At 47.6% G+C, this 16233-nt stretch overlaps 1 protein-coding gene across 1 annotated transcript in view; it reads right to left on the bottom strand.

Moving 5' to 3' along the window:
• The window catches only part of RGL3 (ral guanine nucleotide dissociation stimulator like 3), a 157914-nt gene that overhangs the window by 127688 nt on the left and 13993 nt on the right, over positions 1–16233 (bottom strand). The window contains exon 2 of the mRNA XM_040346529.1: positions 12962–13089. Coding sequence (XP_040202463.1) covers positions 12962–13081 — 120 coding nt within the window. The 5' untranslated portion in view covers positions 13082–13089. The remainder of the gene's footprint in view (positions 1–12961; positions 13090–16233) is intronic.

Genomic DNA, 16233 nt, shown 5'->3' with positions numbered 1-16233 from the left:
ACCATGCGAGCTCTCTTGCATGAATGTGGTGAGTTCTTGCGAGGAGCACCAGGGACAGCCGCCGAGGGACCCCAGGAGACGTGGATCGGGGCCACTCTGTGCAAATCGAACTGCACAGTGGAGGTAAGTATAAGATGTTTTCCTTATCAGTGGCACTGCATTAGAGCTTGTGGTTGCCATAGCCAGCACTGAATATATCTGTTCATCAGGTTCCTCAGAATGTTTTTTTTTTACTGACTGCTAAACCATCTCTTTGAGAAGTTAGATCTGCGATGTTGAAAAAGACACTGAACTGGAAAATGTTAAAGTTAATTCTCTTTACTGATGTCCCTCATTTCTGACAAATTCTGTTCACAGGCCTGATCTGTAGTACTTTGCTCATGGCTGGCTCCTCTGACTTTTTTAGTTTTAGACATACTTTATGTTAAAGTGGATGTAAACCCTCCATACACCCAGTGAAGTGAACAGCCTCAGATGATACACAGAGATAAAACAAATCTCCCTACATACGTTTTACATGTATATCTGCTGTCTTCATCTCTATAGTATATACTGTTTAGAAAGTTCAGATTGTGTTATGAGATTTTCTCTTCCTGTTCAGCACTGCAGTAAAGCCTGGACACACAGCCAAGACAGCTGATTGGAGCAAAGGCACACACCCCCTCTCCTCATAGGTAGAAACTTTCAGCTCTGATTGTTGAATATTTCAGCTCTCTGCTAATCTATTTATAACCCCCTCCCCAACACAAAACTCCAGCTTCTTTTATCATGTGATGGAAGAACTTTTTTTTTAAATAACAAACATGTTATACTTACCTCCACTGTGCAGCTCGTTTTGCACAGAGTGGCCCCGGTCCTGGTCTTCTGGGGTTCCCTCGCGGCTGTCTCGGCTCCCCCCGCAAGGACTCAACACCTTCATGCAAGCTCGCTCTCTTGGTGTTGAGTGCTTACGGGTGCGCTACCGTGATACAGCAGGCGGTCACTGTATCACTCGGCCCCGCTCCCAGTGCGCCGCGTCATTGGATGTGATTGACAGCAGCGTGAGCCAATGGCTGCGCTGCTTTCAATCAACCAATGAATGAGCCGGGAAGACGGCCGAGAAGCCTGCTCATTCACAGCGCGGGACTTTTCGAGGGGTCAGGTAAGTAATCAGGGGGGGTGGGGGGGGGTGCTAATACTTGAATGTTTTTTCACCTTAATGCATAGAATGCATTAAGGTGAAAAAACATTTACCTTTACAACCCCTTTAATGCGAGTTACCGCATTTACAAGCTACTACAGGCCTTTGGTGTTTCAAGTGCCCCTGAACGCATTTTTTTGCTTTCCAAAAAACGGTTCTAAACTCAATTGCCTAGAACAGGGGTCCTCAAACTACGGCCCCATGCGGCCCGCCGAGGACATTTATCCTGCCCACCGGGTGTTTTTGCCGCCGCTGCCTGTCCGTTACTTTTTTTCCCAACATAAGAGATGGACGGTCCGGCAGCCGGCCTATCATTGGTGGAAGAGGGAGAGGGGGCGGCGGCCGCCGATTGACTGGCTGGCTGAAGCGCTGGATCATGGGAATTGTAGTCCGGCCACATTGAACACAGTCGTTTTGTGTATACAATTTACCAATTGGAACTGGCTGAACTGCAGAATTGTGACTCCCTGAAAGACGCATTCAAGTCAAGCAATCTTCCTAATTTCTATGCATCTCTCCCCTCTGAGACGTATCCTAATCTCACGAACCATGCACTCAAAATGGCAAACATCTTTGGCAGCACTTATGTCTCTGACTAGACTTTTTCCAGAATGAAACATTTGAAATCTCCAATCTGATCTAGACTAACTGATGCACACTTGCATCTCTTGTTAGGACTAGCAGTGACAAATATGCCATCGGACATTGACCATCTCATTAGCCAAAAGCAGGCCCATAGGGCCAGATTCAGGTAGCTCGGCGTTTCTTTGAGCGGGCGTAGCGCATCTCATATGCGCTACGCCGACGTAACATAGAGAGGCAAGTACAGTATTCACAAAGCACTTGCTCCCTAAGTTACGGTGGCGTAGCGTAAATGGGCCGGCGTAAGCCCGCCTAATTCAAATTTGGAAGGTAGTGGGCGTGTTGTATTAAAATGAACCGTGACCCCATGTAAATGAATGGCCGAACGAACGGCGCATGCTCAGAATCACGTCGCATATACTCCCTAAAATACGACGGCTCAATGTGTACGACGTGAATGTAACCTACGCACAGCCCATTCACGTACGACTTACGCAAATGACGTAAAATCCGACGGCTGTTCCGACGTCCATACCCTAACATGACTTACCCCTGCTTTATGAGGGATAACTTTACGCCGGACGTACGCCTTACGTAAACGGCGTAGCTTACTGCGACGGGCGCAAGTACGTTCGTGAATCGCCGTATCTAGGTCATTTACATATTCGATGCGTAAATCAATGGAAGCGCCCCTAGCGGCCAGCGTAAATATGCACCCAAGATACGACGGCGTAGGAGACTTATGCCGGTCGGATGGAGCCAGAATTCAGGCATATCTGGTTTTAAGAATACGGCGCATAGAAACGACGACGCATCATAAAACTTACGCGGCGTATAAGAAGATACGTCGGCGTAAGTCGTTTGTGAATCTGGGCCATAGTTCCCAATGAAATACTGGTAAGTTTGTTGATTTAACTTTACTTGTTCTTCATTTTAAATATTGTATTTGTTCCCGTTTTGTTTTTTCACTGCAAAATAAGATATGTGCAGTGTGCATAGGAATTTGTTCATAGTTTTTTTTTTTTTTTTTTTAATTATAGTCAGGCCCTCTAAGAGCCGGTTCACACACAGGCGGCACGACTTTGGGGGCGACTCGGAAAGGTGATCTCAAGATGACTTGAGAGGCAACTTGCAAAAAGACTTCTGTATTGAAGTCAATGCAAGTCGCCCCTAAAGTTGTACAGGAACCTTTTTCTAAGTCGGAGCGACTTGCGGCGCTCCTATTAGAACGGTTCCATTGAATAGAGCGGATCGCGACTTGTCAGGCGGCTGAGTCGCCTGACAGGTCGCCCCTTTGTTAACCGGTGTCTTGTCGATCTACTTCCCCTATTGAGATGGTTCCCTGCTTCACTGTGCAGGCGCAGACGAAGCCCACGGAAATCTCCGAACCTCGGGCAGCATCCAGGCTCATTCCTTAACATCCCCGTAGATTGGAGGATGTTAAAAAAAAGAGCCAGGAGCCGTCCGAGTGAAGCGAGGACGTGAGGCCGTCTGGCCACTTACAGCAAATTTCACGCTGCCCTGGACCTCTTGCTACAGCTGCTCAGGTTCGGTGATTTCCGTTGGCTCGGATTGCGCCTGCGCAGTCAAGAGGGGAACCATATCGATAGGTATATTGGCAGATCACCGTCTCTCACAGTCTGAGGGACAGTGAACTGGGCCAGTTTAAAAAGTTTAAAAAGTTTGAGGACCCCTGGCCTAGAAATGACTTATAAATGACCCTGTGTACATGTACTGATAAGATAACATAGAGGAGAGTTCAGGGGCAGCTGAAAAAACACCCAACTGCTCCTAAACGTCCGTTTACCAGAACTAGTGTACACAAAGCCTTAAAGGTTTGTTCCATCTCACCTTCTAAGATTTTTGTTGACCTTCATTTTGGAATAAATGTTATACAATATCATTAAATACCCACATGAGAACTTAAAGTTGAGCACAGCATAATCAAAAACACCAAACTACCAACACCAAACAAACCAAACCAAATTTGTTGCGCAATCTCACCCTGCTGGAGCTTTTCCCGATCGTTGTCGCCGTGGAGCTGTGGGGTGACCGGTTGCGCAACCACCAGGTCGTTTTCTGGACTGACAACATGAGCGTGGTTCAGGTGGTCAACCGACAGTCAGCCAGCTCCCCTCCCGTCGTGTCGCTGCTGCGTTTTTTGGTTTTAAAATGTTTGCAATTTAACATTTGTTTTAGGGCCAAGCATGTCCCCGGGGTGGATAATGATATCGCTGATGCTCTCTCCCGTTCGCAGGTCGATCGGTTTCGCTCCCTGGCTCCGTCGGCTTCCCTGGAGGGCCTCCCCTGTCCGGCCTACTTGTGGAACCTCGTTTCCGAGGTTTGCTAGATCTCCTCCAGGCGTCGTTGTCCCCGCAAACATGGTCGTCGTACTGTCGGGTGTGGGACGAATGGGTCCAAGCGTCGGGCGGTGAGTTTTCATTTTCTTCCCCTTTCGACAGACGCATGGCTTTGTTTACATACCTGGTTCACTTACAGCAAAAAGGTGCTTCAGGTTCCTCGGTTTCATCCAACATGTCGGCGCTATCTTTCTGGTTCCAACTCCTCGGTTGGGAAGACCCCACAAAATCTTTTTCGGTCCGACGGGTTCTCCGGGGCTGGAGGCGAGTCACCCATCTCCCCGATTCCCGGCGGCCGGTTTCCATTCAGATCCTCTCCAGTATTCTTTCTCTGCTGCCATCCGTGTGCTCCTCGTCGTTTGAGACGCTTCTTTTTCGCGTGGCCTTTTCTTGGGCGTTCTTTGGGGCCTTTCGCATTGGCGAACTGGTGTCAAAATCCACGTCCTCGGCGGGCGGCGTCCTAGCGGAGGACGTCTCGGTCTCCGAGCGCTGCGTATCGGTGCTATTGCGCACCTCGAAGACTGACAGCCTCGGCAAAGGCAAGAGGATCGTTCTGTACCCTTGCGGCGGCCCATTTTGCCCTGTGGCATTAGCCTCCCCTTTCGTGGCTGCACGCCCCCCGTCCCCCACTTTTTTCGTCCATGAGGATTCATCGTCCCTGAGCAGGTTCCAATTTTTACGGGTTTTCCGGCGTTGCCTCGATTTGTTGGGCCTTCCGTCGCGCGAATTTGCCACCCACTCGTTTCGCATCGGGGCTGCCACCGCTGCTTCTGGTATGGGTTTTTCCGATACGGAGCTTCAGCGTCTGGGTAGGTGGGAATCGTCTCGTTTTTCTCTGTACGTCCGCCCACACTTGTTATTTTGATTTCAGATCGCCGCCCGGCACAAGTATGGATACTGGGGGACTCCTTTATCTACTGGGCCGCTCGGAGGTCGGCATGCCGGAACGGCGACAGGAATTTGGGTTTCGACGATGGTCTTGCCAGGATCCGTTGGCTCGGGCTCCGTGGTTTACGCTGGTATCAGGTCCTTCCGGAATGCTTGCGTCTCCGGGCTCACGTTTCTGGCCCCATCGTCTTAGTTCTACACGCCGGCGGGAACGACGTCGGTTACGCCCGTTCCGTGGATCTGATTTCCGCGATCAAAAGCGACATTGCCCAGTGTTTCGCAACGTTTACTAATTTGGTCCTGGTATGGTCGGAAATCGTGCCTCGTCTGCTTTGGGCTCGGGAAATACCTGGCCCACAACTGGAACGCTTTCGGCGAAAGGTCAATGCCCAGGTCTCCAAGTTCATTCGCCAGATGGGGGGGTTTGTGATCCGACACAGGGATTTGGAAGGTGCCAATGGAGATCTGCTAAGATCGGACGGTGTCCACCTGAATGACATTGGCCTGGATATATTTAACCTGGGCCTTCAGCGTGGGGTGGAACAGGCGCTGGCTGCGGTGGGGCGCCCCGTCAGTTAGCCACTGACGGGCGGTGGCGGTTTTTCTTGACCTTGCCAGCGGAAAATGGCCGTAGTGGGCCATGCCCCTTTATGGACACCGGAAGTAGGCGGCCTGTCCAGCACTTATGGTAAGGACAGGCCCCTCCCCTTCCCTTCTGGAATGGTGCTCACAGTAGAACTGTGACTGGCACGGGTTACAAATGGTTAAAATTGTTATGTTGCTTAATAAAGCTGTGGCCTTGCCCTTTCCAACTTAATGGTTGTAAGAGTGTTTATTTATTGGATGAAGGGGCAAGGGGGAAGGTTTATGGACTAAGTTTGTATTAAGGGGTACCTGGGCGTATTGCGCCTCAGCAGTCATGAAGGCCTCTTGAGCCCCCCTAGGGAAAGAGAGCCTTGACTGATGGGGGCATGGCCAGGTACTGGACAAGGCGGTGGCCATGGCAGGATTGGCTACTAGGGGGGTGGGGTCGGGCCGGAGTTCAAATAAAAGGGACCCCCCCAGGGAATTCTGGGTCTTTTGGAAGCCCGCTGGGAAGAGCTGCCCACCCTCCCGCCCCTTTTTTGGGTTATGGTACATCACAGCTTGCTGCGGTTTTTCTTGACCTTGCCAGCGGAAAATGGCCGTAGTGGGCCATGCCCCTTTATGGACACCGGAAGTAGGCGGCCTGTCCAGCACTTATGGTAAGGACAGGCCCCTCCCCTTCCCTTCTGGAATGGTGCTCACAGTAGAACTGTGACTGGCACGGGTTACAAATGGTTAAAATTGTTATGTTGCTTAATAAAGCTGTGGCCTTGCCCTTTCCAACTTAATGGTTGTAAGAGTGTTTATTTATTGGATGAAGGGGCAAGGGGGAAGGTTTATGGACTAAGTTCGTATTAAGGGGTACCTGGGCGTATTGCGCCTCAGCAGTCATGCCTGTTCTGTGAGGATGATTTAATATGGCTAAAAACTGCATTATGTTATGTATAAACAAGCAATCTCAGCTTATTTGTTGCCAAAACACAACAATTCAAAGCAAAACTCAAGTCAAACAGTGAGAGAAGAGACATACCAACTACAGTCATATTTTATGATGTTATAGGAGGAATAAGACACTCAGGAGCTGGGTTACTGTAATAAGAGATTACAGGGGGAATAAGACACTCTGGAGTCGGGTTACTGTAATAAGATATTACAGGGGTAATAAGACACTCAGGAGCTGGGTTACTGTAATAAGATATTACAGGGGTAATAAGACACTCTGGAGCTGGGTTACTGTAATAAGATATTACAGGGGTAATAAGACACTCAGGAGCCGGGTTACTGTAATAAGATATTACAGAGGTAATCGGACACTTAGGAGCCGGGTTACTGTAATAAGATATTACAGGGGTAATAAGACACTCAGGAGACGGGTTACTGTAATAAGATATTACAGGGGTAATAAGACACTCAGGAGCTGGGTTACTGTAATAAGATATTACAGGGTAATAAGACACTCAGGAGCCGGGTTACTGTAATAAGATGTTACAGAGTTAATAGGACACTCAGGAGCTGGGTTACTGTAATAAGATATTACAGGGGTAATAAGACACTCGGGAGCTGGGTTACTGTAATAAGATGTTAGAGGTAATAGGACACTCAGGAGCCGGGTTACTGTAATAAGATATTACAGGGGTAATAAGACACTCAGGAGCCGGGTTACTGTAATAAGATGTTAGAGGTAATAAGACACTCGGGAGCTGGGTTACTGTAATAAGATATTACAGGGGTAATAAGACACTCGGGAGCTGGGTTACTGTAATAAGATATTACAGGGGTAATAAGACACTCAGGAGCCGGGTTACTGTAATAAGATATTACAGGGGTAATAAGACACTCGGGAGCTGGGTTACTGTAATAAGATAGTATAGGAGTAATAGGACACTCGGGAGCTGGGTTACTGTAATAATATATTACAGGGGGTAATAAGACACTCAGGAGCTGGGTTACTGTAATAAGATATTACAGGGGTGATAAGACACTCAGGAGCCGGGTTACTGTAATAATATATTACAGGGGGTAATAAGACAAACATGAGCTGGGTTACTGTAATAAGATATTACAGGGGTAATAAGACACTCAGGAGCCGGGTCACTGTAATAGGATATTACAGGGGTAATAAGACACTCAGGAGCTGGGTTACAGTAATAAGATATTACAGGGGTAATAAGACACTCAGGAGCCGGGTTACTGTAATAGGATATTACAGGGGTAATAAGACACTCGGGAGCTGGGTTACTGTAATAAGATATTACAGGAGTAATAGGACACTCAGGAGCTGGGTTACTGTAATACGATATTACAGGGGTAATAAGACACACATGAGCTGGGTTACTGTAATAAGATATTACAGGGGTAAAGACACTCAGGAGATGGGTTACTGTAATAAGATATTACAGGGGTAATAAGACACTCTGGATTTGGATTAGGGCTTATGTTGATGGGCTTTGGGCTGGTGTGTCGGTTTGAGAAACGGCTGGGATCATTATATTATTACCAGGTGCACATGACCTGCAGTTGACTTCTGTCTGATTTGCGTTTGCCTTGCTTCAAGCGGGTTTTGCTTTCCATAGACTTGTATAAGAATGCAAAACCTGCTTACAGTGAACACGGTGCCGTCAGTAGAGCCCTTCAGTAAGATCCTTTGGGGTTTGTGTCTTTCCTATAATACTGCTTGTGTCCTACACAGTCATATTGACACATAGTTTAAATAGCTAGCACACTACTAGGGAACAATTTAAAAGCCATAGAGATTTTATCTGGGTGTCATAAAAGACATTCACATGTCATGCTATCATACTTTAACATTTTAAAACCTTTAATTAATGTGAAGAAAACAGTAATTACTCGGTATGTTGTCCTCAAACTGGTCAAATGACCTACATCACATACCAGCATTGCTGCCCCTCTCTGTTGCTCATTGCCATCTTAGCTTCTGTGCCCACTTTGCTAGCTTCCTATGCCACCCAGCATGTGTTCTCTCAACATGGCGTTGTACCAGTCTTTCATCACATCATGTCAGTCATTCTCAGATGATATTTGGGTTTGAGGTGAATTCTGCAGATTTATTTATTTATTTTATGTTGATTGGGCCCTAAGTTTGGGTCAAGCCCTTTTTGGCTTCATTTGATGTTGATCGGGCTTTTTTTAACCACCTCAATACCACACCATAGCTGATAGATGGCTACAGCGCAGCTCTCTAGTTCTAAGACATCCTTCTAGAACACGCCCCTGGGGCAGGCATCGGGCATGCTCTGTGACTGCTGTGTCCTCTGCACACAGCTGATCAACGATCGAGGTAAAGGGCCAATCACAATGGCCCTTTAACATATGATCAGCTGTGTCCAATCACAGCTGATCACATGTAAAGAGATTTGCCGGTTATTGGCATTGCTTGGCATTCCTTCCATACTGGCATTCCTTTCCTCATGCGCCGTCACTATGTGAGGGAAGGAGAAGAAAGGAGAGTCGATAACTGGAAAAGCTGATAGGGAACATTTACACGGAAAATCAGGGCTGCCCCATCAGTGACCATCCGTCCAGCTTATCAGTGCTGCCTTTCAGTGCTCAGTGCCACCTATCAGTGCCACCTGGTCAGTGCCTCCTCATCAGTGCAACCTCATCAGTGCCTATCAGTGCAGCCTCATCAGTACCCATTAGTGCAGCTTCGTCAATACACAACAGTGCAGCCTCATCAGTGCTCATCATTTCTGCCTCATCAGTGCAGCTTCAGAGCTGCGGTGGCTCAACGCGATTGGCACTGCGCTGACAAGCCATTCACCTCTGCAGCTAGGGGTTCGGATCCCGGTCTCAGCTACATGTGAATTGAGTTTGGTGGTCTCAGCCCGGCTCCCGGTGGGTGTGTTATGCGAGGTAAGCCTGCGCTTAGTACGCCCACCCCCCTCCCACAAAAACCACCACACTTACACACACTCAAAATTGGGTTAACATGCACGCACTTTGACCACGCAGTCTCTAAAAAGAGAGGCAAAGGACTAACGGGGCTGGTTGAGCGGGCTAGATCCTCTCACTCCCTTATAGGGAGTCCCTCTGCCCTGTTGGGCTTCAAAGCGGAGCAGGTAGGGCGGGCTGTGTGGGAGGACCCCCTCACACACCCACCATTGCCACCCAGGGCATGGAGAAAGGTGGCAGATTGCCTCTGGGGGAGGCCTGCCTACTCCCAACTCCTGCAGTCCGGCTCCTCTCTCGAGTACACGCACAAAATACACAAAAAAAAAAAAACAACTAAAAAAAAAAAAAATCAGTGCAGCTTCATCAGTGCAGCTTCATCCGTGCACAACAGTGAAGCCTCATCAGTGCGCATCAGTATAAAAGAAAAATCACTTATTTGTAAAATTTTAAAACAGAAACTTTTTTTTTTTTTCACAATTTTTGGTCTTTTCTTTGTTTAGCAAAAAATAAAAAAAAACAGTGGTGATTAAATACCACGAAAAAAAAGCTCTATCCGTCTCAATTTTTTTTATAAAAATGTCATATGGGTACAGTTTTGCATGACCGTGAAATTGTCATTCAAAGTGTGGACAGCACTGAAAGCTGAAAACTGGCCTGGGCAGAAAGGGGGTGAAAGTGCCCGGTGTTGAAGTGGTTAAGCATAGCACCTATACTACTTTACTTTAAATCACTCATATTCGATTCTTACCCTGAGTGAGTGAGTAACTTGTGTAGCGCAACAAATGCGAACTTAATCGCCTCAATAAATGTAATCCCATGTAATAAAATAAAAGTTAGGCATATACCAGTTCGGCCTATTATTCATTATTTGTTTTAAACTGTATTACTGCTGGACAATTTTACACTGATTCCCGCCCGATTCCCTACTGCGCATGCGCGAGCCACGCGGCTCTACGTGAATGGATGATGTCTCCTGGGACACACAGCTAGCAAGATATTCCTGCCGACATATATATATATAGTGGCCGGTCCGGAAGTGGTTAATCTTTATACTAGTATCCAAATAGCAAAGTTTTGAACAATCTGCCGGAGGGAGAAGAAGCCTCTGCAAGTTTTTGAAAATATCACCATATAAAAAATCTGTTAGATTGTGTTTATCGCCTTCCAACTCACCACTACATAATGAGCTATGTGCCATGAGGTGCTGCTGGCAATGGCCCAACTTAAAGGGGTTGTAAAGGTAAAAAAATATTTCCCTTAACAGCTTCCCTTACCTTAGTGCAGTCCTCCTTCACTTACCTCATCCTTCCATTTTGCTTTTAAATGTCCTTATTTTATCTGAGAAATCCTCACTTCCTGTTCTTCTGTCTGTAACTCACCACCGTAATGCCAAACTCTATTGTAACTCCAAAATATATCAATATCCTGACACATAAATGCATTTTAAAACTGTTACCCCGAAACACAAACACAACGGCTGATACAGTAACCATCAATTACCGTATTTATCGGCGTATACAGCGCACTTTTTTGCCCTAAAAATCGTAGGTGCGCGATATGCGCCGATACCTGCTTCCCGCGCTGTGTTTGAACCACTGCGCCGGCATATACCGAGCGCAGTACACTCGGGTATAGTCAGGCAGGCTCGGCTCCTCTCGCGGTCACGTCCTGTGCGTCCTGTACGTCCTTTACGCGAGAGGAGTCGAGCCTGCCCGACTATACCTGAGTGTACTGCGCTCGGTATATGTCGGCGCAGTGGTTCAAACACAGCGCGGGAAGCGGGGAATCGAGCGGGGAGGACACCACCATGGCCGCAGAAGGACGCCTGACGAGGCCGCTGATGAACGCGATGGACGACGGGCAGGACGCGATGGACGACGGGCAAGACACCGACAAGGGGCATCCAAACTGTAAGTATTTTTTTTTTCCAGGAATTTTCCTTCAAGTTCGGGGGTGCACGCTATACGCCGGGGCGCGTTATAGTAAGATAAATACGGTACTAATCTATGCAGTGCATATTTATCCCTCAATTGTATTACCTCGGTAGCCAATATTTTAGGGCAACAATAGGAAAACATGTGTAGACCCAGTTATAAAAAAATATATTGAGCGCCAAACATGCTTAAAGCACCAAAACAATGTAAAATATAATATATAATCAGATAGACTAACCCGTAATGCACAAAAATTATATAAAATGTCAATAGAAATAAGAAAATAAAATGATACCATTGTAAGTTATACACAAATGAGAAGAACGTGAACATTAGTCATTTAGAGTTGTGGTCTCCAAGCTGCACCCCATGGGCCGTATGTGACCAGTATCCGGCCACTGGGGCATTAATCCTCCCACTAATACAAGCTACTGTTCCTCACACTTACACCAATAGTGGGGCATAATTCCTTCAACTGACACCTACAATGGGGTGCTATTCCGAATCCTCCTACTGATACCAATAACAAGGCCATAGGCGTGCGCACAGGGTGTGCCAGGTGTGCCTGGGCACACCCTAATCACCCTATACTGCACAGATTCCCCCTGCTGCTTGGCTGCAGAGAAAGAGACTGGGGAATCTCTGTCCTCAGTCCCCTTCTCTGTCTCAAAAGTGAGACATCAGGGGTCTGTTTAGACCCCTGATATTTCACCAAATATTTAACTATTAATTGTAAAAAAAAAAAAAAAAAAATTGTAAAAGAGAAAAAAAAAAAAATTATTAAAATAAACTACTGACACCAATCTCTGCCCTACTGACATCGTCCACTGCTATACTGGCACTGTCCATTGCTATATATATATATATACACACATATGTGTTTGAGCTTTGGGGGGCACACCCTAATGCAATAGGCTGCGCACACCTATGAACAAGGCACTATTCCTCCTACTGATACCAATAACAAGGCACTATTCCTGCCACTGATAACAATGATGGGGCACTATTCCTGCCACTGATATCAATGAAGGGGCACTAATTATTCCCACTGATGCCAATGATGAGGCACTATTCCTCCCGCTGATACCAATGATGGGGCACTATTCCACACACATATACCAATGACGGGGCAATATTTCTCCCACTCGTTCCAATAATGGGACACTATTGCTCTGACTAATACCAATGACGGGGCACTATTCCTCCTGCTGATACCAATGATGGGGCACTATTTCCCCCCGCTGACATCAATCAGGTGGCACTATTCCTCCCGCTGATACCAATGACGGGCACTATTCCTCCCACTGACACCAATCACGGGTCACTATTCCTACTGACCTCAGGTGCTGTGTAACTTATTTGCACCTACTGACCACCAGCCCCCCTAAAGTCTGCAGGACAGTAAACTGGCCCTTCGTTTACAAAGTTAGGAGACCCCTGACATAGGGGAATGAAAAACTAAAATCATCATGGAAGTCTCTGGATGGATGAAAAATCTCATCAGGGAGATTGTTACTCACCCTATGCCTGGTATCATCCTCTCCGTCTATTGTCAGGCATCGATAGGCTTGTAGAACAATACCCCAACTCATATCAAGATCCAAAGACAGGCTACTGCGTGAGCCTGGGTCCCCAAACATAGCGTCCCCTGGAAAACATTAAGTAATGGATACGGTTGTAAGGAAAGCTGGACAGTGTGGCTTATTTGGTTTTGTCTTACATTTTTCTGAGTAGGACTAAAATAATAACATTTGATTTTTATTTTTTTTTCCTTTTTAAGTCAGGTACCTATGAAAAACTTTATGTGTATAGTAGGTATTTTTTTAATCCAGCCTGCAGGTGGCACTTTAGGCTATTGAACATATTTCTAGTTTCTCCTTAACTCCTGGATGTTTGCAGAGCTCAGTAGCTCAAGTTGAAATTTACACACGTACGTGAAAGAGTAGGAGGAGTGACACATCCCTTATCAGTTGGCCCATCTGAATATTTAATTGCACTTTATATTCTTTAAAGCGGATGTGCCACTAAAACAATATATTAAAAGCTAGCAGCTACAAATACTGCAGCTGCTGACTTTTAATATAAGGACACTTACCTGTCCTGGAGTCCAGCGGTGATCGCAGCAGAGGATGAGCCGATCGCTCGTCACCCTGCTGCTCCCCCCTCCATCCACGGTGAGGGAACCAGGAAGTGAAGCGCTGCGGCTTCACTGCCCGGTTCCCTACGGCGCATGCGCGAGTCGCGCTGCGCCCGCCGATTGGCTCACACGCTGTGTGCTGGGAGCCGAGTGTTCCCAGCACACAACGGGCGACAGACGGGATGTGACGGAATGCCCGTCTTTCGCCCGTAGCGTGTGGCCGGAAGTGGGTGCAAATACCTGTCTTTAGACAGGTGTCTGCACCCCCCTCCCCCCTGAAAGGTGTCAAATGTGACACCGGAGGGGGGGAGGGTTCCGATCAGCGGGACTCCACTTTAGGGTGGAGGACCGCTTTAAGCCGGGTGTGCTAGTAAACTCCCAAATGGTGTTGTCTCCTTAAAGGTGTTGTAAAGAAAAAAAAAATAACAAACATGTTATACTTACCTCCACTGTGCAAGTCGTCTTGCACAGAGTGGCCCCGATCCACGTCTTCTGGTGTCCTTCGGCGGCTGTCTCTGATCCTCCCCAAGCTCGCATGGTGTGGAGTCCTTGCGGGCGCGGTCCCGTGATACAGCGAGCGGCCATAGCCGCTCACTGTATCACTCGGCCCCGCCCCCGTGAGCCGCATCATTGGATGTGATTGACAGCAGCGCCAGCCAATGGCTGCGCTGCTTTCAATCCATCTGCTCTAGCCAATTAACGGCCAGGCTGAGCGGCGAAGAGGATGTCGGGGCCGAGCGCTGGACTTTCGAGGGGCCAGGTAAGTATAACGGTTTTTACCTTAACCACTTCCCGCCCAGTCAATGGTCAATTGACGTCCTGCATGATTTCATGCCGGCGTGCGCCCATGGGGGTGCGCAGCGATCGGTGATGCGGGGTGTCAGTCTGACACCCTGCATCTCCGATCTCGGTAAAGAGCCTCCGGTGGAGGCTCTTCATCACGTGATCAGCCGTGTCCAATCACGGCTGTTCACGATGTAAACGGGAAGAGCCGTTGATCGGCTCTTCCTCACTCGCGTCTGACAGACACGAGTAGAGGAGAGCCGATCGGCGGCTCTCCTGACAGGGGGGTTTGCGCTGATTGTTTATCAGCGCAGCCCCCCTTAGGATCGCCACACTGGACCACCAGGGAGTGCCCCCCGGTGCTCAATAGAGCACAGATTGATAAAAAAAACAACAATAAATAAAACAAAATTGAATACAATCAATGCCAATCAGTGCCCACAAATGGGCACTGACTGGCAACATGGGCACTGACTAATGATGCCCAGCAATGCCATCAGTGCCACCCCTCAGTGTCACCCAGTGTCCATCAGTGCCACCCAGTGTCCATCAGTGCCACCTCTTAGTGCCCATCTATGCCCAGTGCCCACCTATCAGTGCCCATCTGTGCCACCCATAAGTGCCCATCAGTGCCACCCATCAGTGCCGCCCATGAGTGCCCATCAGTGCCGCCAAAGAGTGCCCAGTGCGCCTATGAGTGCCCATCAGTGCCGCCTATAAGTGCCCATTAGTGCCACCTATGAGTGCCCATCAGTGCCGCATAACTGCGCCGCCTATCAGTGCCCATCAGTGCCGCATATCGGTGCCCATCAGTGCCACCTCATCGGTGCCCATCAGTGCCACCTCATCGGTGCCCATAATTGAAGAAGAAAACTTACTTATTTACAAAAAAAAATACAGAAAAAAAAAAAAAAAAAAATTTTTTTTCAAAAATGTCGGTCTTTTTTTAGTTGTTGCGCAAAAAATAAAAATCGCAGAGGTGATCAAATACCACCAAAAGAAAGCTCTATTTGTGAGAAAAAAATGATAAAAATTTCATTTGGGTACAGTGTAGCACGACCGCGCTCAATTGTCATTCAAATTGCGACAGTGCTGAAAGCTGAAAATTGGCTTGGGCGGGAACGTGCGTAAGTGCCTGGTATGGAAGTGGTTAATGCATAGGATGAATTAAGGTGAAAAAACTTTTACCTTTACAACCCCTTTAAAGGGCATTAAACCCGAAAAGCAAACATTTATTATATTGCAGCTTCCCAATCCTTGGATGTGATGGCTGCATTAGTTTCCTTTTTTTACGCTTTCTTTCTTGTATTTGAATATGGAGATCCAGCCAGTAAGTCTGCTGTTTTTCAAAAGAACAAGCTCTCTTGCAATTACAGGGATGAGACAAACGATTTACCACTGACTGGGGTGCTTAAAACAATCAGCTTTTATTTATTTATGTAAAACTTTTATCCCAAAAGGAAATAAAAAGGTTTGATGTAACTGATTATAAAGTGTTAGCTAGAGTTTGGCTTCAATTTTATACTGTACCTAAATCTGCTAGCACGTCTAACACTTCCCTCCCCCCAGACTGACAATGCCGCTGTCCAAATGTTCCCCCTGTGCTCCTTCATCCAGAGTGGAGGCACTCCAATACAGGAGGTGTGTTACTGGCCTGATCCGCAGGTGAAAAAAGAGTGAAAGAAACCTTAACCACTTAACGACCGACGCACGACGATGAACGTCGGCAGAATGGCACGGCTGGGCAGATCGACGTACCGGCACGTCGTTTACATCTACCCGTCGTTTACATCTACCCAGAAGCTCCGGGACCGCGAGACCCGATCGCCGCTGGGGTCCCGCGATCGCTCCCCGGAGCTGAAGAACGGGGAG

Source organism: Rana temporaria, chromosome 3 (assembly GCF_905171775.1).
Source record: "Rana temporaria chromosome 3, aRanTem1.1, whole genome shotgun sequence".
Lineage (NCBI taxonomy): Eukaryota > Metazoa > Chordata > Amphibia > Anura > Ranidae > Rana > Rana temporaria.
Note: the sequence above shows the minus strand (reverse complement) of the source record. Positions and strands in the feature narration are given on the sequence as shown.